Source organism: Piliocolobus tephrosceles, chromosome 8 (genome assembly GCF_002776525.5).
Source record: "Piliocolobus tephrosceles isolate RC106 chromosome 8, ASM277652v3, whole genome shotgun sequence".
NCBI lineage: Eukaryota > Metazoa > Chordata > Mammalia > Primates > Cercopithecidae > Piliocolobus > Piliocolobus tephrosceles.
This window is the reverse complement of record NC_045441.1, coordinates 119,758,465-119,780,248: the sequence shown is the minus strand read 5'-3', so window position 1 is coordinate 119,780,248 and position 21,784 is coordinate 119,758,465. Positions and strand designations below refer to the sequence as shown.

General features: G+C 38.1%; 1 protein-coding gene across 2 annotated transcripts in view; it reads left to right on the top strand.

Annotated features, from left to right (window-relative positions):
• COPG2 (COPI coat complex subunit gamma 2) overlaps positions 1–21,784 on the top strand; it is a 151,458-nt gene that overhangs the window by 42,434 nt on the left and 87,240 nt on the right. For both annotated transcript variants that reach the window (XM_023207842.1, XM_023207843.1), the window contains one exon: positions 19,134–19,209. In XM_023207842.1, coding sequence (XP_023063610.1) covers positions 19,134–19,209 — 76 coding nt within the window. The remainder of the gene's footprint in view (positions 1–19,133; positions 19,210–21,784) is intronic.

The window sequence follows — 21,784 nt, the reverse complement described above, 5'->3', positions numbered from 1 at the left end:
CGGCCTCCCAAAGTGCTGGGATTACAAGCATAAGCCACCACGCCTGGCCTTAAATAAAAATCTTAATTTAGTATGGGCTTTATAACATAGGTAAAATTAAAGTCTGTGACAAAAATAGCGTGAGGCAAAGAGGAGAAATGGTACTTTGTTACTATAAAGTTTGTACCCTCTTTATGAAGTGTTTTATCACTTGAAGAAAATCTAATAAGTTAAAGATTTACAGTATGAAGCCACCACTAAAATAACAATGCAGAGTTATAGCTAATAAGCCAACAAAAGAGTTAAATAGAATCATAACATATATTCAACCCATAAGAAGGTTGCAGAGGAAAAGAAAAGGGAACAAAATCCAGGCCAGGTGCAGTGGCTCACACCTATAATCCCAGCACATTGGGAGACCGAGGCAGGTGGTCAGGAGGTCAGGAGTTAGAGACCAGCCTGGTGAATATGGCAAAACCGCTTCTCCACTAAGAATACAAAAATTAGCCAGGTACGGTGGCATGTGGCTGTAATCCCAGCTACTCAGAGAATCGTTTGAACCTGGGAGGCGGAGGTTGCAGTGAGCCCACATGATGCCACTGCACTCCAGCCTGGGTGACAGAGCAAGTCTCCATCTAAAAAGAAAAAGAAGAAAAAAGGGAACAAAAACCAGATGAGATGAATACAAAAGAAATAGCAAGATGACAGACTCAAACCTAACCACATCAATAATTACATTAAAGGCACCTATTCTAAACACTCCAATTAAAAGGCAAAGATTGCTAGATTGGATTTTTTTAAAAAGATGGGGTCACCCAGTGCAGTGACATGATCATAGCTCACTGCATCCTCAAACCCCTGGGCTCAAGTGGTCCTCCCAGGTAGTTGAAACTATAGGCATTAGCCACTGTGCCAAGCTCAGTTTGGATTTCTTAAAAATGCCAAATCCAACTTTATGATGCCTATAAAAACATACCTTAAATATAAAGAAATAGATTAGAAGTAAAACAATGAATAATGATATACTATGCTAACTGTAATCACAGGAAGCTGTATTCTTCTTGTTAACATGAGATAATGTAGACTCCAGAATAAATAATATTACTAAGGATAAAGGGGTCAACTTACCAAGAGGAAGAAGTAATACTAATTGTTTATGGAGCTAATAACAGAGTTTCACAGTGCTTGAAACAAAAATTGGTAGAATCGAAAGGAGAAATCAACAGATCCACAATTATAGCTGGAAATTTCAGTACCCATCTCTCAAAAACATAGAGCAAGTATACAGAAAAAGTATCAAGGAAAAACAATTTGAACAAGAAAACTGAGACTTTTTGTTTGCTGATGCAATTGTCTGTAGAAAATCTGTGGAATCCAACAAAAGCTACAAGAATAAGTGACCTTAGCAAATTTGCAGAATACATTTATGTTCTATATACTTGCTAAGAACAGTTGTAAATTGCAATTAATCCTGTTTACAGTGGCATCAAAATATGAAATACTTTGGGGTAAATCTGATGAAAGATGTATAAGATATGTAGACTAAAAACTACAAAACACTGGTGACAGAAATTAAATAAGACCTAAATAGGGACTGGGCATGGTGGCTCACGCCTGTAATCCCAGCACTTTGGGAGGCCAAGGCGGGTGGATCATGAGGTCAAGAGATTGAGACCATCCTGGCCAACATGGTGAAACCACGTCTCTACTAAAAATACAAAAATTAGGCATGGTGGCGCATGTCTGTAATCCCACTATCAGGAGGCTGAGGCGAGATAATCGCTTGAACCCAGGAGGCAGAGGTTACAGTGAGCCGAGATCACGCTATTGTACTACAGCCTCGGCAACGAGAGCGAAACTCTGTCTAAAAAAAAGAAAAAAAGGAAAGAAAGAAAGAAAGAAACAAATGGAAATGCTAGTAATTAAAAACAGTAGCAGAGATGAAGATTGCTTTCAGATTCGTTAGTAGACTTGACACAGCCAAAGAAAGAATAAATGTACCTGAAGATGGGTCTATAAAAATGACGTAAACTGACACACAAAAAGAATTCCTAAAAAAGAATTCCAAGAGCTGAGAGAATATCAAACAGACTAGCATATGTAGAATTCCAGGAGAAGGGCCAGTTGTGGTGCCTCACATGTAATCCCAGCACTTTGGGAGGCTGAGGTGGATGAATCACCTGAGGTCAGGAGTTCGAGACCAGCCTGGCCAACTTGGTGAAACCCCTCTCTACTAAAGGTACAAAAAATTAGCCAGGCATGGTGGCATGTGCCTGTAGTCCCAGCTACTTGGGAGAGTGAGGCAGGAGAATTGCTTGAACCCGGGAGGCGGAGGTTGCAGTGAGCCAAGATCACGCCATTGCACTCCAGCCTCTATGACAGAGTGAAACTCTGTCTCTAAATAAATAAATAAATAAATATTCCAGAAGGAGAAAGGAGAGAGAAAGCATTTGAGGTAATAATGGCCATTTTTTTTTCTAAAATTAATTACAGACAACAAAATGCATGTCCAGAAAACTCAAAGAATACCACATGGGACACACACACATACCTCTAGGCATATCGGTGAAACTGCGAAAAAAATTTAAAGAGAAAATTTTAAAGGTACCCCCCCCCCCACAAAAAAAGGAGAAAACATTATACACATAGAAACAGATTACAGTAGACTTTTTTTTTTTTTTTTTTCCAGAAAACATGCAAGCTAGAAGACAAGGGCATGTCAACTGAGAATTCTATACCCAGTGAGAGTATCTTTAAAAGGTGATAGAAAAGTAAAGACTTACTAATTTATGAGACAGTGTCTTGCTCTGTTGTCCAGGCTGGAGTGCAGTGGCATGACTCCTGTGCTCAAGCAGTCTTCCTACCTCAGCCTTCTGAGTAACTGGGACTACCGTCGCACACTACTATGCCTGACTAATTTCTTATTTTTGTTTTTGTAGAGAGAAGTCTCATTACGATGCTCAGGCTGGTCTTGAACTTCTGGCATCAAGTGATCCTCCTACCTTGGCCTCCCAAAGTGCTGGGATTGCTGGGATGAGCCACTGTGCCCAGCCTAAAGACTTTCTTACACAATAAAAACTGATAATTTATTGGTAGCTGTCTTACTCTGCAAGAAATGTTAAAGGATATTTTTCAGATAGAATATGATACCAAGCAGAAACTTGGAGCTACACTAAAAGAACATTGGAAACAAGCCAAGGCAAAATCACATTCACTTTTTTCTTTTTGAAAAATTATTCTGGGCAATATATGTCTAAAAAAATAGTAGTGTAATGTGTTTAAAGCATATATAAAAGTAAAATATATTAGAACAATTGCACAAAGAATACAAGGAAAGTATTGGGAATGTACTCTTGTGAGGTTCTTATTCTAGCCACGAAGTGATACTCTGTTAGTTGAAAGTGATACTCTGTTAGTTGAAAGTAAGTAAAGATATAAATTATAAACCCTGGGGCAACAACTAAAAAAAATTTAAAGAGGTATTAACAATAAGCTAGTAAAGGAAGTAAAATGGAATAATAAAAATAGTTCGTACCAAAGTTATTAAAAGAAAAAAGTGTTCAGTTAACCCAAACTCAGGCAGAAAGGGGGCGGGGGTAAAGGATGTGGGCAGAGAAACAAAGACCAGATGGAACAAATACAAAACTAGCAAGACGACAGACTGATTTGAGTAATAATAAAACTCTAGTCTCCTGCAGAACAACAACAACAAAAACAAAAAAACAACTAGCAAGATCACAGGTTTCAATCCAGTCATATTCAGTAATTAATAATGAATTGTCTAAACACACCAGCTAAATGACAGATATTGACTTGTAGTTAGTTGAAGACGATGAAGGCTGTATACTAATCAATGACTCAAAATCTCCCTAAATGATAAGAAACAATTTTATAACTACAGTTGTTCTTGGTAAAACTACACCCTCAGTTATTTCAATTCAGAGAATACTCAAAAGTACAAAACCTCTTTGAGTAAAAAGAAAAACTGACAAATGCCAGTGTGGTAATTCCTCATCCCTCCCCTGAACCGCACTTCCCTGCACCCCTAAAGTCTTTGGGGCAAGCAGTGGCCAACCACTAAAGTTGTAGATAGATAGAAGAGGGAGGTTAGCAACCACCAGGTGGGAACAACAACTAGAAAGATTAAAGTTGTTGCTGTGAGTAGTAACTATCTGAGGCTGGTGTCACAAAGACGGTAAAAAAAATTGACCAAGGCAGGTGTAGGTAAAGAAAGACAGATTCTTTAAAAAAGTGAAAACATGTTGCTAGGGTGCAGTGGCCCAGTCAGCAAGAGCAGAGCTGACTTCAGGGAGACAAAGGCTTGCCGGGGATTTTATAGGATGGTGCTCGTGCTGTGCTGAAGGGGGCTTTGTGCAGTACTGATAACACCAAGGTTGCAGTTAGATAACTTGCATTTTTCTGTTAGCTGATGGTCTAGTGATAAGTTGGGCACAGGAAGATTGTGAGTTATTTGTGCAGGAGGGCTGTGTGTCCTGGACCATGAAGAAAGGCCAACTTACAGCTTATCTGCGTTCTCTTTTTGCTTTTCCTTGGTCCTGCCAGCCTGACTTTTCCCTGATTAGGGCTCCACAGTTGTAATTCAGAAAATACTGAAAAGTTAGTGGAGAAGATAAGATCATTTACTATAGGAAACAGTTTTCAAAGTATACTTGATTTAAAGATTTAAGCACAATAGAAAAGCTTGGGCAACATGGTGAAACCCCATCTCTACTAAACAAGGAAAGTACATAAATTACATGGGCATGGTGGGCATGCTTGTGGTCCCAGCTATTCAGGAGGCTGAGATGAGAAAATCACTTGAGCCTGGGAGTTGGAGGTTGCCGTGAGCCAGTATCGTGCTACTTTACTGCACTCCAGCCTTGGCAACAGAGTGACTCTGTCTCAAAGGCTATACACACAATTTAAAGAGAAATATTCAACATAAAAGGGCAAGTGTAATTTAAAAGGGCCAGCACAACATAAAGGGACAGTGTTCCAAACATACACTTCTCCAGGAGAAAAAAGGCAAAAAGGAAAAAAGTAGTGCCTTTTGGCAGTCAGGTGTTCAACGGGAAAAAGAAGGAAAGGTGGACAGTCAGGGTTCTTCAAGGTCTTAAGTGTAAGAGTTAAAGAAAGAGGAAAGAAACATGGAAAGCAGCTCAACAGTCAAAGACAGGTTTATTTTGGAGAATAAACATGAGAGGGGCTTCTGGCTGATTTTGGTCAGGAGCGCTCTCTCTTACAGTCTAAGTATTTATTAGCCAGGCATGGTGGCTCATGCCTGTAATCCCAGCACTTTGGGAGGCCGAGGTGGGTGGATCATGAGGTCAGGTATTCGAGACCATCCTGGCTAACAAAGTAAAACCCCGTCTTCACTAAAAATACAAAAAAAAAAAAAAGCCAGGTGTGGTGGCAGGCGCCTGTAATCCCAGCTACTCGGGAGGCTGAGGCAAGAGAAACACTTGAACCTGGGAGGCAGAGGTTGCAGTGAGACAAGATTACGCCACTGCACTTCATCCAGCCTAGGTGACAGTGCGAGACTCAGTCTCAGAAACAAAAAAAAAGAGTATTGATTTTTTTTTTTTTTTTTTCGGGTGAGAGGGCTTATCACAAGCTGTGTGTTTCTTGTCACAATTCTTAACACAATGTTTCTGTGTGGGGGAGAAGTTTTTGGTGGAGTTGGAATGTCTCTGGTCAGAGGGGAGGTTATCTTGGGGCTGACATCTCTCGGATTAGAGGGGAGGATGTCTCGAGGCTGGCGTGTCTCTGGTCAGGGAGGGGTTTATTTTATGGTTGGAATGTTTCTGGTTGGAGGTGTCATTTGTGATTTTTGGTCATGCTGACCTTAGCCGTTAGGCTGATGCCCTTTGGATTTAGGCAGTTTTTGATCAAGGTGAACTTTAAAATGGCAGTGCTTGTCCAAGATGGCGATGCTCCTGCTCTGTCACTGAGAACCACAAAATTAGAGGTTCTTGTAACCCCTTCGCTGTCAATAAAACACATACAAATCCTTCCAAAGGCCTGGATTTCCCTAGGCAAAGAAAAGTGTGCCATTAAACTAAGAAACTTGAAAATATCCAAGTATTGTAAAAGTGAACCAAAAGAAAAGTCTATAACGATTGCAGAAAACAGGGAAACAAAATTTCACAGAGGTCAGTCTTCCAACCTCCCAAACAAACACGAAGCAGAAAAAAATCAGTGTTTTCACTCAAAACAGAAATGAATGTGCTCAAATTAGCGTTTGAAGATATGAAAAGCAATCTTGAATTTCACACACACAAAAACGGAAAAATGAAAAAGAATTCATTGAATTCAGGGAGGAAATGGAAGAAAAATAAAAAATTACCTCAGAAATGAAACATAATATGAGATGCACAAGAGAGAATAGATTCAAATGAAAATTTAATAAAGGCTACCAAAGAAAGAACAACCAAAGAGAATGAAAAGGTCCCAAAGAAAGAAGTGATGAGAGTCAGAGAGAAGTAGTGGAAGTGGAAGACGGGAAACAAAGGAGTCAGAGTCTCTGAAGAAGAAAAGCAAGAGCTAATATTTAAAGCCATTATCCAGGAAAACTTTCCAGAACTAATGAGAGACCTGCTTCTATACACTGAAAGATTTCATTAGGTAACTGGGAATATTAACCTAGAATAATCAACTCTAAGACATACTGTACTAAAACTCTCAGAATTTAAAGATAAAATTATTAAGGCTTTCAGGCAAAAAAAAAAAAAAGATCAAACAACTTACAAAGGCAGAGGATTCAAACCAGCATCAGACTTTTGAAAAATCAACATACAAAATATGGCAACAATGCAGCAATATTTTAAAAGTAACCAGTGAGGCTGGGCGTGGTGGCTGATGCCTGTAATCCCAGCACTTTGGAAGGCTGAGGTGGGCGGATCACAATGTCAGGAGTTCAAGAATAGCCTGGCCAAGATGGTGAAACCCCATCTCTACTAAAAATACAAAAATTAGCCAAGCATGGTGGCAGGCGCCTATAATCCAGCTACTCAGGAGGCTGAGTCAGAGAACTGTTTGAACCCAAGAGACAGAGGTTGCAGTGAGCCGAGATTGCACCACTGCGCTCCAGCCTGGGCGATAGAGTGAGACTCCGTCTCAAAAAAAAAAAAAAAAAAGTACCCGATGGAAGTGTGAGTGGCTGATTTTTATCTAAGGAAGCTGTCTTTCAAATATAGGGAATTCTGCATCCATTAGCTCTTTCTGAGGAACTTTCTAGAGGATTAGCTTTATCCAGTCAAATGACGTCTGGGAAAACTTTATTGAAAAGACTGATGGTAAGTATTTTAAAATATAAAAATGTTTATGTAAGAGCAAAACAGTGGAAATGTTCCTACAGTGGAGTGTGGAAGACTAACGTAAAAATGTTGTACACTGACAAAGAAATAATATGATGAAAAAATGGGAGGAGAAGGGATAGGAAAAAAGTAAAATGGAAAAACCTTGTATAGTCAACAGGTGGGTGCTACAAAATACTGGGGGGAAAATCCTTTTAATCCAGACATAGTAAAATAAGTGAGAAGATGAGGGAACTAAGGTCATCAAAAAAGGTTTAATCACAAAGAAATTCACTAGAAAAAAACATAAATTTTCCTAACTACCGAAATTTAAAATATAAAGGCAAATAGCATGTATCTCTTGGAGACAGAAGCAGCAAGTATAATACATATCTTTATAGATTATTATGATAGAGCCAAAATCAAGTGTATCAGTTATAACAATAACCATGAATAGGCTTAATCCATATATTTAAAGAAAAAGTTTCAGTTTGGCTTACAAACAAAACAATACTGTATGCAAGAGACACACTTAAAGTGATACAGAGAGGTGGAAAATAAAGGGATAGACAAAATTATAACAGGAAAATGGAAACAAAAAGAAAGTAAAGTAGATGCCAGGCAAAGTGGAACTCAAGGCTAAAAGCATTAAATATGACAAAGAAGGACACTTTGTAATGATTAAAGCCACAATCCACAGTGAAAATATGTTACTCAGTATATGTGCAAGAGATCACAACAACTTTTATGAAGCAAAAACCATGGAGATGTAGAGAGATATAGCTAGAAACATATGAATAATACATTTTATTAGCTCACTTTTAGTACAAGAGAGATAAAGTAGATAAATAAGTAGGGGGTATACAATCTAAATCACCTATTAATAGAGTAGATCTTTTGTATATATGTCAAGTTCTTCACCTTTATAGTAGAGAATACATATTCTGAAGTACCCTGAGCACATTCAGAAAAATTCATTATTAGATGACAAAGTATCAATAACTCCCTTAAAGTAGAAATGTTACAAACCACATCTCTGATCACAGTACAATAAAACTAGAATTTGTTAACAGAAAGAAAAAGACCCTTCCATCAGAAGACTTTAAAATCTTTATTTCTGGGTGAAAGAGGAGATGCAAACTTAAATAACAGAATTTTGGGAAAAAAAGGCAAATCACTTCATAAACTACATATCAATCTGTAGACTATATAGCACTGTAAGATGACTGTAGTTAACAATTATTTATTATGTATTTTCAAATAGCTCAGAGAGGATTTTGAATGTTCCCAATAAAAGAAATGTTAAATGTTTGAGAAGATGGATATAATAATTACCCTGATTTGATAACTATGCGTTGTATGTATCAAGACATCACTGTGTACACCATCAGTATATACAATTATTATGTGTCAATTAAAAATAATAAATCTATATGGTGAATTAAAGCAGTGATCAAAGTAAAACTCATTGCAGTAAATACCTTTTATCAATGAAAAGGAAGGAATAAAAAATGAATTAAGTTCTTAGCTCAAAAAAACTAGGTAAAGAACAACAAAGTAATTCAAAAGAAAGCACGTGATAGGAATTAGTATAGATAAAAACAGAAATTAATGAGGAAAAAATAGAAAAGCATCTAATTATTAAATCAAAATCCTAGTTTTGAAAAAATGAACAATATAAATAAACCGTAAGCTAAGTTGATGAGAAAAAGGAGAACGCATAAATATGCAAAATAAATGACAAGGGGGAAACAGAAGAAATGCAAAAAAGGACAAATTTTTAGTCTTTGAAATAAATTTGAAACCTAGATGTAATGAATAATTTCTTAGGCAAATACAGGTTGTCAAAAATGACCCTATTTTTTTTTTTTTTTTTTTTTTAATGGGGAAGCACTAGAGGCATTTCCGCTAAGATTAGGAACCAAGGCAAGGATGTTCATTATCTTCACTGCTATTCAACATTGTACTAGAGGTATTTAGCAATGCAGTTAGACAAGAGAAACCAAGTCGAGACGTAAGAATGAGTTAACAAAGAAGTAAAGCTGTCTGTTTTTAGATGATGTGATTGAATACGTAGGAACCCCAGATAATCAGTGATAAAATGAGCTCAGTAATTTAGTGGGATAGCAGGATATAAAATCCATGTATAATAATCAATAGTCTTATTTCTCAAAAGAAGATATACAGATAGCCAACAAACATGAAAAAATGCCCAACATCACTAATCATCTGGGAAAAGCAAATTAAAACCGCAATGAGATATCACTTTATTTCTGCCAGAATGGCTGTAATTAAAAAGTCAAAAAACGTTATGCACATGTACCCTAGAACTTAAAGTATAATAATAAAAAAAAAAAAAAGTCAAAAAACAATAGATGTTGACATGAATGTGATAAAAGGGGAACACTGTTACACAGCTGATAGAAATGTAAATTAGTACAACCACTATGGAAAACAGTATTGAGATTCTTTAAAGAATTAAAAGTAGAACTGCCATTCGACCCAGCAGTCCCACCGCTGAGTATCTACCCGAAGGAAAAGAAGTCATTATATGAAAAAGACACATGCACATGCATGTTTATAGCAGCACAATTCACAATTGCAAAGACATGGAACCAAACTAAGTGCCCATCAGTCAACAAGTGGATAAAGAAAATGTGGTGTGTATATACACCATGGAATGTAACCATAAGAAGGAACAAAAGAATGTCTTTCGCAGCAACTTGGGTGAAACTGGAGGCCATTATTCTAAGTCAAGTAACTTGAATGGAAAACCAAGTACATGTTTTAACTTATAAGTGGGAGTTAAGCTACACAGACACAAAGGCATAAGAATGACATAATGGACTTTGGGGACTTGGAAGAGGGGAAGGTCAGGAGAGGGTGAGGGATAAAATACTACATATTGAGTACAGTGTACACTTCTTGGGTGATGGGTGCACTAAAATCTCAGAAATCACCACTACAGTACTTATCTATGTAACCAAAAACCACTTGTACCCCAAAAACTATTGAAATAAAAAAGTAAAAAAAATAATTAGTCTTCATAGAAACAGCACATAGAGGACATAATAGTAGATAGACAGAATCCCATTTACAACAACAAAAAGGGTTAAACACTTAAGAATAGATTTGACAATAAATGTACAAAACTTAGAAAAAATGTTAATTTCCTTACTCTTGTCTGAATGTTTGTGTCCCCCTGCAAGTATATTTTGAATTTCTAACCCCCAAGTTCATGGTGTTGGGAAGTGGGGCCTTTGCGGGGTAATTAGATTATGAGGATGGAGCCCTTGGGATCGGGATTAGTGCCCTTATGAAAAGACTGCAGAGCACTAGCTAGTCTCTTCTACCATGTGAAGACACAGCTAGAAGAGATGCCATCTGAACCAGGAAACAGGACCTTGCCAGTCACCAGATTTGCCAGTATCTTGATCTGAGGCTTCCTAGACTCCAGAATTGTGAAAAATAAATGTTTATTGTTTATAAGAAACCTAGTCTGTAATATTTTGTTATAGCAGGCCAAATAGGCTAAGATACTCCTGAAAGACTCAAAGTATACTTAAACAAATGTAAAGATACCTTGTTTTTTGAAAAAGAAATTGTTTTACTTTTCAATTTTTTTCCTTGAGACAAGGTCTCATTATGTTGCCCCGTCTGTCCTCAAACTCCTGGGCTCAAGCAAACCTCCCATTTCAGCCTTCTGAGTAGCTGGGACTGTAAGCGTGTGCCACCATGCCTAGAGTTGTTGCCTGTTTTTTAATAGATCAACTCAATGTTATAAAAATTTTACTCTTCCCTAAACTAATTTATAAATTCAGTGGAATCCAATGAAAATACCAGCAAATCATATTATGGAGTTAGGCAAGTTGGTACTAAAGTTCACGTGGAAAATATAATGTAAGAATAGCTGGGAAGTCACTGAAAAAGGAAAAAGCATGAGAGATGGGGGTAGAGGGGAGAGGAAGCTAGCTCTACTAGTCAGTAAATCTAAGGCCTGTACAATTAAAACAATGTGATACTGGCACATGAACAGACTAATAGATTGTGGAATAAAATTGTGTAGTGACTTTGTAATGTGGTGACCTTGGTCAGACTGATCTACGTTTTTCAGATGCAATCTGATACAGATGGAAAGTACAGAATTAGACCCAAATACATACGGAATTTAGTGTAGCGGCATACTGTTTAACAAGGTGGCATCTCTAATCATTGGGGTAAACATGTACCTTTTAATACATGATGCTAGAACAGTTAACCATTTGGAAAAAGATAAAATTAGACTCATATTTCCTATCATACACATGAGTAAATTCCAAATGGATAAGGCATATAAATTTTTAAAAAATAAAGCCATGCATGTAATAGAAGAAAAGATGGATGTATTCTCCTTTAACCTTGGTGTAGAGAAAAGCTTTGTTAATTATGACTACAATTTTAGAGGCAATCAAAGAAAAGGCTGATAAATTTGACTCCATGAATTTTTTTTTTAATTACTTGTCAAAATCAACATAAAATGTAAAATGAGCCAGGGGTTTGCAGTAGGTCCAGGTTGTGGTACAAACAGCTATTTTTGATTATTGTAATGGAATCCCACGTGCCCTTGCCACCTATTTTATTGCAAAAGCAGTGTGGTAGTGGGCTCAGGACTACGAGATCCGACAGTTTTACTATATTATGTTCCACCTAGGAAACGTATTGAGTGCTTAGCTGAGGTACTAGGTCGGGGATGGGACCCTGTGAGGTTAGGGAATTTTCCTCTGGAATGTAGCATATGCATTAGATTGATAGCCTGTGTATGGTGCTATCACCAATAAATACAATATGTAGGTCCAGGATTCAAGAGATGGAAGTAGGACTGGCCCCCTTCACTGTCACTCACAGTGACCCACTTGTAGAAACTGTGCATCTGCTATGGTTTGAATGTTTCTGTTCTGTCAGAATTCATGTTGAAACTTAATTCCTAATGCAGTAGTATTAAGAGGTAAGGCCTTCAGGAGGTGAGTATGTCATAAAGGCTCTGCCCTCATGAATGAGATTAATGCCCTTATAAGAGACTTCAGAGAGCTCCTTTCCTCCTGCCACCTGAGGATACCTAGAAGGCACCATCTGTGAGGAATGGGACCTGCATTAGATACTAAATTTGCTGGCTCCTTGATCTTGAACTTCCCAACCTCCAGAACTGTGAGCAAATACAATTCTGTTCTTTATGAATTACCCAGTTTAAGGTATTTTGTGATAACAGCTGGAATAGACTTAAGGCAGCATCCCATCTGTACCCCAAATGTGAATTAGAGACCCTGGTTCCAGGGGCCAAGTGTTTTTCAGGGGTGAAAGGACAGAGGCATTTAAGTCATTGGCTCTTGATTCCTGTTGGTTGAGGATTATCTTTAGCACAGAAACACCCCGCACTTCAGGATTATACATGTCTGAGTGACACGTTGGCAACCATAGGCAGCTGACACTCCCATGTCAGAGAAGTCAGGGCCACAAACTGAGCCGGTCTGCATATTTGGAATGATGATCACTGTTAGGTCACTTTGGATTCTTCATTCTAGTGAAGGTAAGGAAAGTGCTACCATACTTACAGAGGTCATTGACCTTGATTCTTATCAGGAGCTAGGATCGTTTCTGTATAATGGTGGCAGAAAGGACCCTGTCTAGAATTCATGGTATTCACTTGAGTATATTTTGGTGCTTGCTTGCCTCTGGCAGTGTTGGTAGGGATAGAGAACAACCAGTGGTTCAATCAGGGTACACCCAACACAGGGCTCACATCCTTTGGGATAAAGATTTGAGTCAACTGTTGGACATGTAGCCAAAACTAGATGAAGTGCTGGCCAGTGGGGAGGGAAATGTAGAATGGGTGGTTTTAGGAAGGAGATGATGAGTATCAATTATGGCCTTGGAGTTAGTTGTAGCAACAAGGATTGAACCGTATTCACTCACCTTCCTTTATTTAGTCTTTTGTAGAAATAGTGATTGCTACCGTGTTGAAGCCTCCATGATAGATTAGACTTAATGGAGGACATGGACAAATTTGAGGGATGGAAAGGGTAGCCTGTATTGGATATCTCTTTTGAGCCACTTTGCATGGTCCCAGGCCTTATCTTTGATTCCAGCTGTGGCATGATGAGCAATTCTTTAGGGGCTCAGCTCACTGGCATTGTTATTGCCTTACTTCAGGTATGCACTGAGTGTTTTTTGCCTACTCGGATTCACTTCAGCTCACATGTATACTCCCCAGAAGTATGGGGGAGTTAGTACTCTGGGGTTAACATTCAGCCAGGGGCTAACAGTTAGTGGTTCTGAGATGTATTTCATAAGGCTCCTCAGAAGATTGCTCATTAAATAACCAGTTGCCAGCATCAGTGACCCACTCAAGGAAAGGTCTTTATATTGTTTTTACCTCCTTTCCTGTTCATTTCCCTGTCATTCACTTCTCCCTCTGAACACCTTCCTAAATAAACTACCTTTATGCAAGCCTTTGCTGTCAGGACAGCCAAAGCTATGACAGAGGTATAGAACATGGGTTGGCAAGCTATGGTACATGGCCAAAACCATGTAAATAAAGTTATTTATTTATTTATTTATTTTATTTATTTTTGAGATGGAGTCTCGCTCTGTCTCCCAGGCTGGAGTGCAGTGGCATGATCTTGGCTTACTGTAACCTCCACCACCCGGGTTCCAGTGATTCTCCTGTCTCAGTCTCCTGAGTAGCTGGGATTACAGGCGTGCGCCACCACACCCATCTAATTTTTTGTATTTTTAGTAGAGATGCGGTTTCATTATGTTGGCCAGGCTGGTCTTGAACTCCTGACCTTGTGATCCACCCACTTTGGCCTCCCAAAGTGCTGGGATTACAGGTGTGAGCCACCGCACCTGGCCAGTATTTTGTATTTTTAGTAGAGATGAGGTTTCACCATGTTGGCCAGGCTGGTCTTGAACTCCTGACCTCAAGTGATCTGCCTGTCTTGGCCTCCCAAAATGCTGGGATTACAGGTGTGAGCCACCATGCCCAGCCGTAAATAAACTTTTGCTGGAACACAGCCATACTATTTCTTAATGTATTGTATATAACCGCCTTTGTGCTGCAGCTACAGAATTACGTAGTTGTGAAGAGATCATATAACCTGTGAAGTCTAAAATATTTACAGAATAAGTGTGCCATTCCTGTGCATTGATTTCCCAGTGCTGCTAGAACAAGTTACCACAAACTTAGTAACTTAACAAATCTGGTGACTTAAAACAACACAAATTCTTTTATAGTTCTGGAGACTAGAAGTCTAAAATCAGTTTCACCCAGCTGATGTCAGAGGTATAGGCAGAGCAGGTTCCTTCTGCAGGCTCTAGGGGAAAATCTGTTTTCTTGCCTTTTCTAGCTTCTGAGGCTACCTGTATTCCTCGAATCCTAACTCCCCCTTCCCATCATTCCAGTCTCTTGATTCATTGTCACATATGCTTCCTGTGTCAAATCTCCCTCTGCTTTGTTCTTATGGGGACACTTGTGATTACATTTAGGGCTAACCCAAGTAATTCAATATAATCTCCCCATCTCAGTGTCTTTAACTTAATCACATCTGCAAAGTACGTTTTGCCATATGAGGTACATTTACAGGTTCTAGGGAGTAGGACTTTGATGTCTTTAGGGGCCATTATTTAGCTTACCACAGGCTTCCATCTGGTCCCTAAAGATTTACATTCATCCTACATGCAAAATGCATTCACTGTATTGCAGTAATCTTCCAAAATCTAAAACCCATTGCATTAACTCTGGTCCAAGATGTCATCAAATATTATAACTGAAAAGTCCCAAATCTCATCATCTAATCATCTAACTTCAGTATAGGTGAGTTTCTGGGTATGATTCATCCCAAGACAGAATTCCTCTTTATCTATGAACCTGTGAAACTAGAAAACAAGTCATGTGCTATGGAAATACTGTGGTGGGACAGGCCTAGAATAACAATTATATACATTCTGATTCAGAAAGGGAGACAATGGGAGGAAAGAAAGGAGTCACTAGCACCAGACAATTTTTAAATTTAATCAGGCAAACTTTTAGGTTTCAAGGGTTGGGAATAATCCCGGTGGCACCCAGCTCTACTCTATGGGCCAGAGGGTTGTGTATGTATTGTGTATGGCTACTTTCATGTTACAGCAACCAAATCGAGTGGTTGTGGGGTGGTCATATAGCCTGCAGAGCCTGAAATATTTACTAGATTGTTCCCTGTCAGAATGTGTGCTTGTTGAGGGCAGGAATCTTTGTCTCTTTTGCTTACTAAAGTATCCTAAGTGTCTGGAGCAGTGTCTGACACCTAATAGACACTCACTGAAACGCTGAACTAAAAGAAAACATTTAAGCAATTTAATAGAGATGAGAGGGCAAAACTTTTGACATTGCTGAAGTAGTAACCCTATTTATAGATAAATGAAACATTAAAAAAGAGAACTTATAAAAACATAGCTACATATTAAAATAAATCTACATTTTAATACTGTATTCCAACAAAAATTGTAGCAGAATGACTAACACCAACATGCATCTTGGTTAACTTGTACTGTGGAGAGAAGTAATTTTTAAGACTTCTGGCAGAAGAAGCTAGTCATTTAAAAGTGAGAAAAACTAAGTCCGACTTCAGCCATTCATGGCAGTTTTCAGTGTTAGAAAAGAATGAGGACAGTGTCTGCGAAGTTTTAAGAAACAGAACATGTGATACAAGAATAATACAGCAAAGCGAATTGTCATTCAAGTACAGGGATAACAAGCAGACTTCCACACTGGAAAGAATTCAGGGACCATAACACCTGTGAGCTTTTCTTGAAAAATAAAATTAAGCATTAAAGTTATGTTAATCAAAGCATTAAATCAAAAGAGTGAATTCTGTAAGAGGGGCTACAGGAAATTAATTTCCAGTGAGCATTGAATTTATTCAGTTATAGAAGTAAGGTTAAACTACTATAGAAATTATGATTAAAGATAGAATGTAAATGTTATAATCCATGATAATACAAAAAGAATAATACAAAAATTTGGAGATACACGGGAGGGCAGGTGAGAGAAGAGAAAGCTCATGTGCATTAATTTTTTTGCTTTCATAGCTTAAGTCTTTTATCTAAAGTTTTATGGCAGCAACAAAAAGAACTAGAGTGTAAATCTTCCATATTTCAGAAAGAAAACACATTCACTTAGAAAACAAAACACACTCTTACATCTGTATTGTCCAATAAGATAGCTATTAGATACATATGGCTGTTATAGTGAACATTAATTGAAGTTTTGTAAAATTAAAAATTCAGTTCATTAGTCACACTAGCTATATTTCAAGTGCTCATTAGCCACATGTAGCTTGTGGCTACTATATTGAATGATGTTAGAACATTTTCCATCATTGCATAAAGTTCTATTGGATAACACTGCCTTATAGGAAACAAAGAAAGTGTTAAAAATAGAGATGTAACACAAAACAAATGGACAGAATTAACACCAGACATTGCCTATTAAGAGAAATACAGATTAGTTTAAAAATGAAATACAACTAACTATATGCTATATGTTGTGATGTATATAAAACAAGGCAAAGCAAAATTTGAATATAAAAGGAGGGGTGAAAGCATATAAGGCACACACTACTGAAAGGAAGCTTGGGTGAAGGTGTTAATAATTAGACAATGGAATTAAATGCAGAAAGTGTTGAATGAGACAAGAATGAGGCACTTTATTCAAAATGAGGAGAAACTGTCATGAATTATTTATTAATATATCACCAAAGTACATAAGCCAAAAATCACAAAAAAAATGTAAATAGAAACAAAATAGTATCAGCCCTTGTTTTAAAAAGAAGGAAAAACCTAAGGGTATAAAGGATATAAATAATATACTTGATGCAGATTAATTAATATTTATGAAAACCTTACCTTTATAATAGAAAAGTCACCTTTACAGATATTCATGGAACACTTACAAATTATTCAACATTCAACCCCTGAAAACCCGTTAATTCTAGAATGTGGAAATATAGTAGAGACTTATTCTGTCATTACAATGCAATCAAACAATACATTTATTTTGAGAAGAAAATGAACAGATAGTACCCAGATATGTTAAAATGAAAAAATAAAAAGAAAGCCTCAACATTTGGGCCAGTATATAAGTAAAAATTGAAATTAAAGAATGTTTTTAAAATCTAATGATGAAAACCTGTGATTTCAACTAAAGCTATGCTCAGAGGAAAATTCATAGCCCTTGGCACTTAAATTACTGGATGAGTGTATTGTTCAGGGCTCCCCGTTGCTAGCAATAGAATCTAGTTCATAGATACTGTTGGAAATCTGGAAAACCAAGCTTGCATCTGATAGAGCCAGAAAGAGTGCATCAGGGAAAAATGCCCACGCTGCAAAATTTTTTAAGTGCAGGACACTTCCAAAAAAATGTCTTTTTTTTTTTTTGAGACAGGGTCTCACTCTGTTACCCAGGTTGGAGTGCAGTGGTGCCATCTCAGCTCACTGCAACCTCTGCCTCCTGGGTTCAAGCAGTCCTCCCACCTCAGCCTCCCAAGTAGCTGAGACTTCAGGCACATGCCACCACACCAGGCGAATTTTTATATTATTTGTGGAGATGGGGTTTTGCTGTGTTTCCCAGGCTGGTCTTGCATTCCTGAGCTCAAGTGATCCTCCCTCCTTGACCTCCCAAATTGCTGGGATTACAGACGTGAGCCACTGCACCTGGCCAAATTACTTTTCTAATTGAAAAAGAAATGAAGGACTATCAGTCAAAATTTTTTCCTCTTGGTGTGCTAATGGAGGGAGTCAGAGTTGTAGGTCATTTTGGATTATGCGAGAGGAGTTGAGGTAGTGGAGAGATTGATAGTGGTAGTATAAATGCATGGAGAATTAAAGAAGGGAGGGTAAAAGGTTAAAAACCTCTTTAAAGCATGGGCGTGGAATTTTGTAGCTCAGTTCACACTTCTGCCTGGTTTTGAAGCTCAGCAGAAAGGTCTGAAGCCGTTGATAATTTTAGAAAGCCATGCCAAAGAGCGATACCTCATGAGTTAATTTTGTTGATTTATTTTAAAAAGTTATGTCTAGTCTGATGGGATTTTAGGATTTGGGGATATGTCAGACTAGGACTTTTTATACCATTGTCCTTAGTTTGTTTATTTATTTGTTTATTTATTATTATTTTGTTTTGAGATGGAGTCTCGCCCTGTCACCCAGGCTGGAGTGCAGTGGTGCGACCTCAGCTCACTGCAAGCTCTGCCTCCCGGGTTCACACCATTCTCCTGCCTCAGCCTCCTGAGTAGCTGGGACTACAGGCACCCACCACCACGCCTGGCTAATTTTTTGTATTTTTAGTAGAGACGGGGTTTCACCATGTTAGCCAGAATGGTCTCGATCTCCTGACCTTGTGATCCGCCTGCCTCGGCCTCCCAGAGTACTGGGATTACAAGTGTGAGCCACTGTGCCTGGCCTGTCCTTAGTTTATTTTTTATGCCAATTACCAGTATCTAAAATTATGGGGAAGGGGTTGTTTTGTTTATGTGATTATCTTTCTTCCTCCTAGAATGTAAGTTCCATGAAGGTGAAGGACTTTTTGCCTGTTACTAATTTTGTTCATTGCTTTATTCTTGAATTAGAACAGTTTTCTATGCAGTAGTCTTAGCATATATACAGAGAATATTTATATTCCATAAATATTTGTTTATGGAATATAAAATAAATACAAATATTCCTCCATAAATATTTGTTGAATCAGTAGCTGCATTAAGATAATTATGGGACAATTGGAAATTGACTAGGGGTGAATTCCACGGGAGAGATTTTCGTTGATCTTATGTTAACCAATTTGATTTTTCTTAGTCTGACTAAAGACATGACTGGAAAAGAAGATGTATACCGAGGCCCGGCCATCAGGGCTCTCTGCAGAATCACTGATGTAAGTTCTCTGTTTCACTGAGTTATCAAATGGAACACTATGTTTATCTGCGGGTGGCCGTGTAGATTTCGTAGGATTTCCTAGTCTAACTTTGTGAATCTTCAGTATAAGAGAAACATGATCACCAGAAAGACTTTTGTGGCTCCAGTCTTTCTTTTTCCTTCAGATTTTTTTCCTTTAATTTATTTATGTTAGTCCATTTTCTCTCTTTATTTGCCCTCTTGAACTGTTGTAGTGAGGGTACATTGCTTGCAGGAAACAAAAACCCATTCAAATTTATCTTAAAAAGCTTTATTATAGGACACAAATCTCTCAGAATTTGAGGTGAAGCTTACAGGTAGACACCAGGGCAAGAAATTGGGCAGCTTTAAGAATTCAACAGGAGATTTTCTTTCCTTTTTCTTTTTTTGAATTGGAGCCTCACTCTTTCGCCCAGGCCGGAGTGCAGTGGCACGGTCTCAGCTCACTGCAACCTCCACCTCCTGGGTTCAAGTGATTCTCCTGCCTCAGCCTCCTGAGTAGCTGGGATTTCAGACACCCACCACCACACCCCACTAATTTTTTTTTTTTTTTTGTAGCAGTTTGAACAAACTGAAAACTGTATTCTTCTGTGTGAGCTGAACTCAAGTTTCAGAATAATCATCACCATGTGGGAGGCTTTTTGTTAAAATGCAGAAGAAATCTCAAAATACTGTATTTATATCCGCCTTCCACTGCTGCCAGTATAGTAAGCATCTCCTACACAATCAACAATAAACAGCAAATGATGCAGTTCATAGAGTATTTTGCACTTGGGAAAAAATATGTATCTGTATTGTAAAAAGAAATGTTTACATTTTGTATGTCTTTTTTATTATTGTTAAAATACTAAGTGAAACCCCTCAGCCTGGCATCTTTTCCTCTATCTCAATAGCTTATCCCAGAGCCAGAAAAAGCCTTGAGGAGATGATGTCTTCTGGCTTCCAGATAAAACTTACCCAAATTTTTTGGCAACTCATCCCTAATGATTTTAAAATTCAAAAAGTCTTGTCTTTTTGTCTGTCCTTAAAAGCAGTTTCAAGTATTATGTCTTAAGGGTGATCTAAGGAGTGGGGGAAATTTATTGTTCCTCCTCACCACAGTACAGTCCACAACCGCTGGCCAGCCCACAGGTGGCTCAGCACCTCCCTAGTCAGGATGTCCCAACTCTAGGAAAGTGCCAGCACTGGGAGTCAGCCAGTGTCATTCTTTGTATATACTCTTGGCCACCAAATAGTATTGTGAAATGCAGATCATTCAGCCGCTACCATCATCACTACTCCTACAGAGCACGAGAAAGCAATCTCTAATCTCTTTTATAAATGAATAGTCCTAACTTCTAGGCTCAGAGATGATAGATAAAACTTAGCTGTTGCAGTTATATAATTCCCTGACATGAAATTTTATTGGATTTAATATCTACATGATATAGCCATTTAAGAGTATAATTTGAGAAAAAAGGAAAAAATCTACCCGATCAAAAAACATGTTGGGATGGCCTATAAGAATCTTAAACTTCCCCTTTAGCATCTGTATTGAAGATATAGATGAAGTACATTCATTCCATAATTACTGAGCTCCTATTATATGCCAGGCAGTGAGCACCTGCTCATCAGCTCATTAACAATAGCCATGCTCAAGATCCACGCTCCTCATGTAACTTTCTGATTATAATTGATCTTCTCAGATAAGATTTCCCCAACAGGAGCGATAATCCAGTTCACTTGGTGGCTATAAGTATAAAAGAATGCACTGGCATTCTATTATGTACATAACTTCCTATGAGTTTGATTTAATGTGACAAAACATGAATACCTTTGTGTGGAGTGACAAAATTACACTTCTGGAACTGCAAAGCCAAGGACCATATCCATGACCTTCACACTACACCAGCTTGGAGCCATCCTCTTTGACCTATCTCATAACTGACTTCTATTGCAAGAACAAGTCTTCCTCCTTACTTCCTGGGACATTTGCTTTGGTGTCTCAAAATAATTGATAGTCAGGGACATTGGAGTTTGGATATGCCTATATTAAGAAGTCTTCCAAGTGGGGTAAATGAAGATTTTCCTAGGGTATGGGAAGACTGCAAGGAATAACTAGGCAATATCCTCAAATCAGTCTGAGAAGAGTTTTAAAGGAATACATTTCCAGATCTCCAACTTCCCTATGAAATATTTTCTGAAACCAGGCTGACGCCAGGCTGATTTTTATATTTTTAGTAGAGATGGGGTTTCACCATGTTGGCCAGGCTATTTACTGTGGTGATCCATCATGTACTAGACACAGGCCCTCTTGTTCCAATATTTAAGAGAGAGAATCTGATTAGCCAGCAGTAGGCTAGTAGCTTGTATCTACCTGTGTCTGGTCAGGTGTTTAATTTTGATCCAGTTCATTATATCTGAAGGGATGAGATCATGTAGTATGTTTGGCTGTCTCTTTCTGGGAACTCTGAGTAGGAAAGGCAGGCCAGGCATTGCCAAGCAAATTGAATAATAGCTATATACTCATGCTTGGGTATGTTTTAGGTGTATGTTTGTAACCTTCTCAAGTTGTA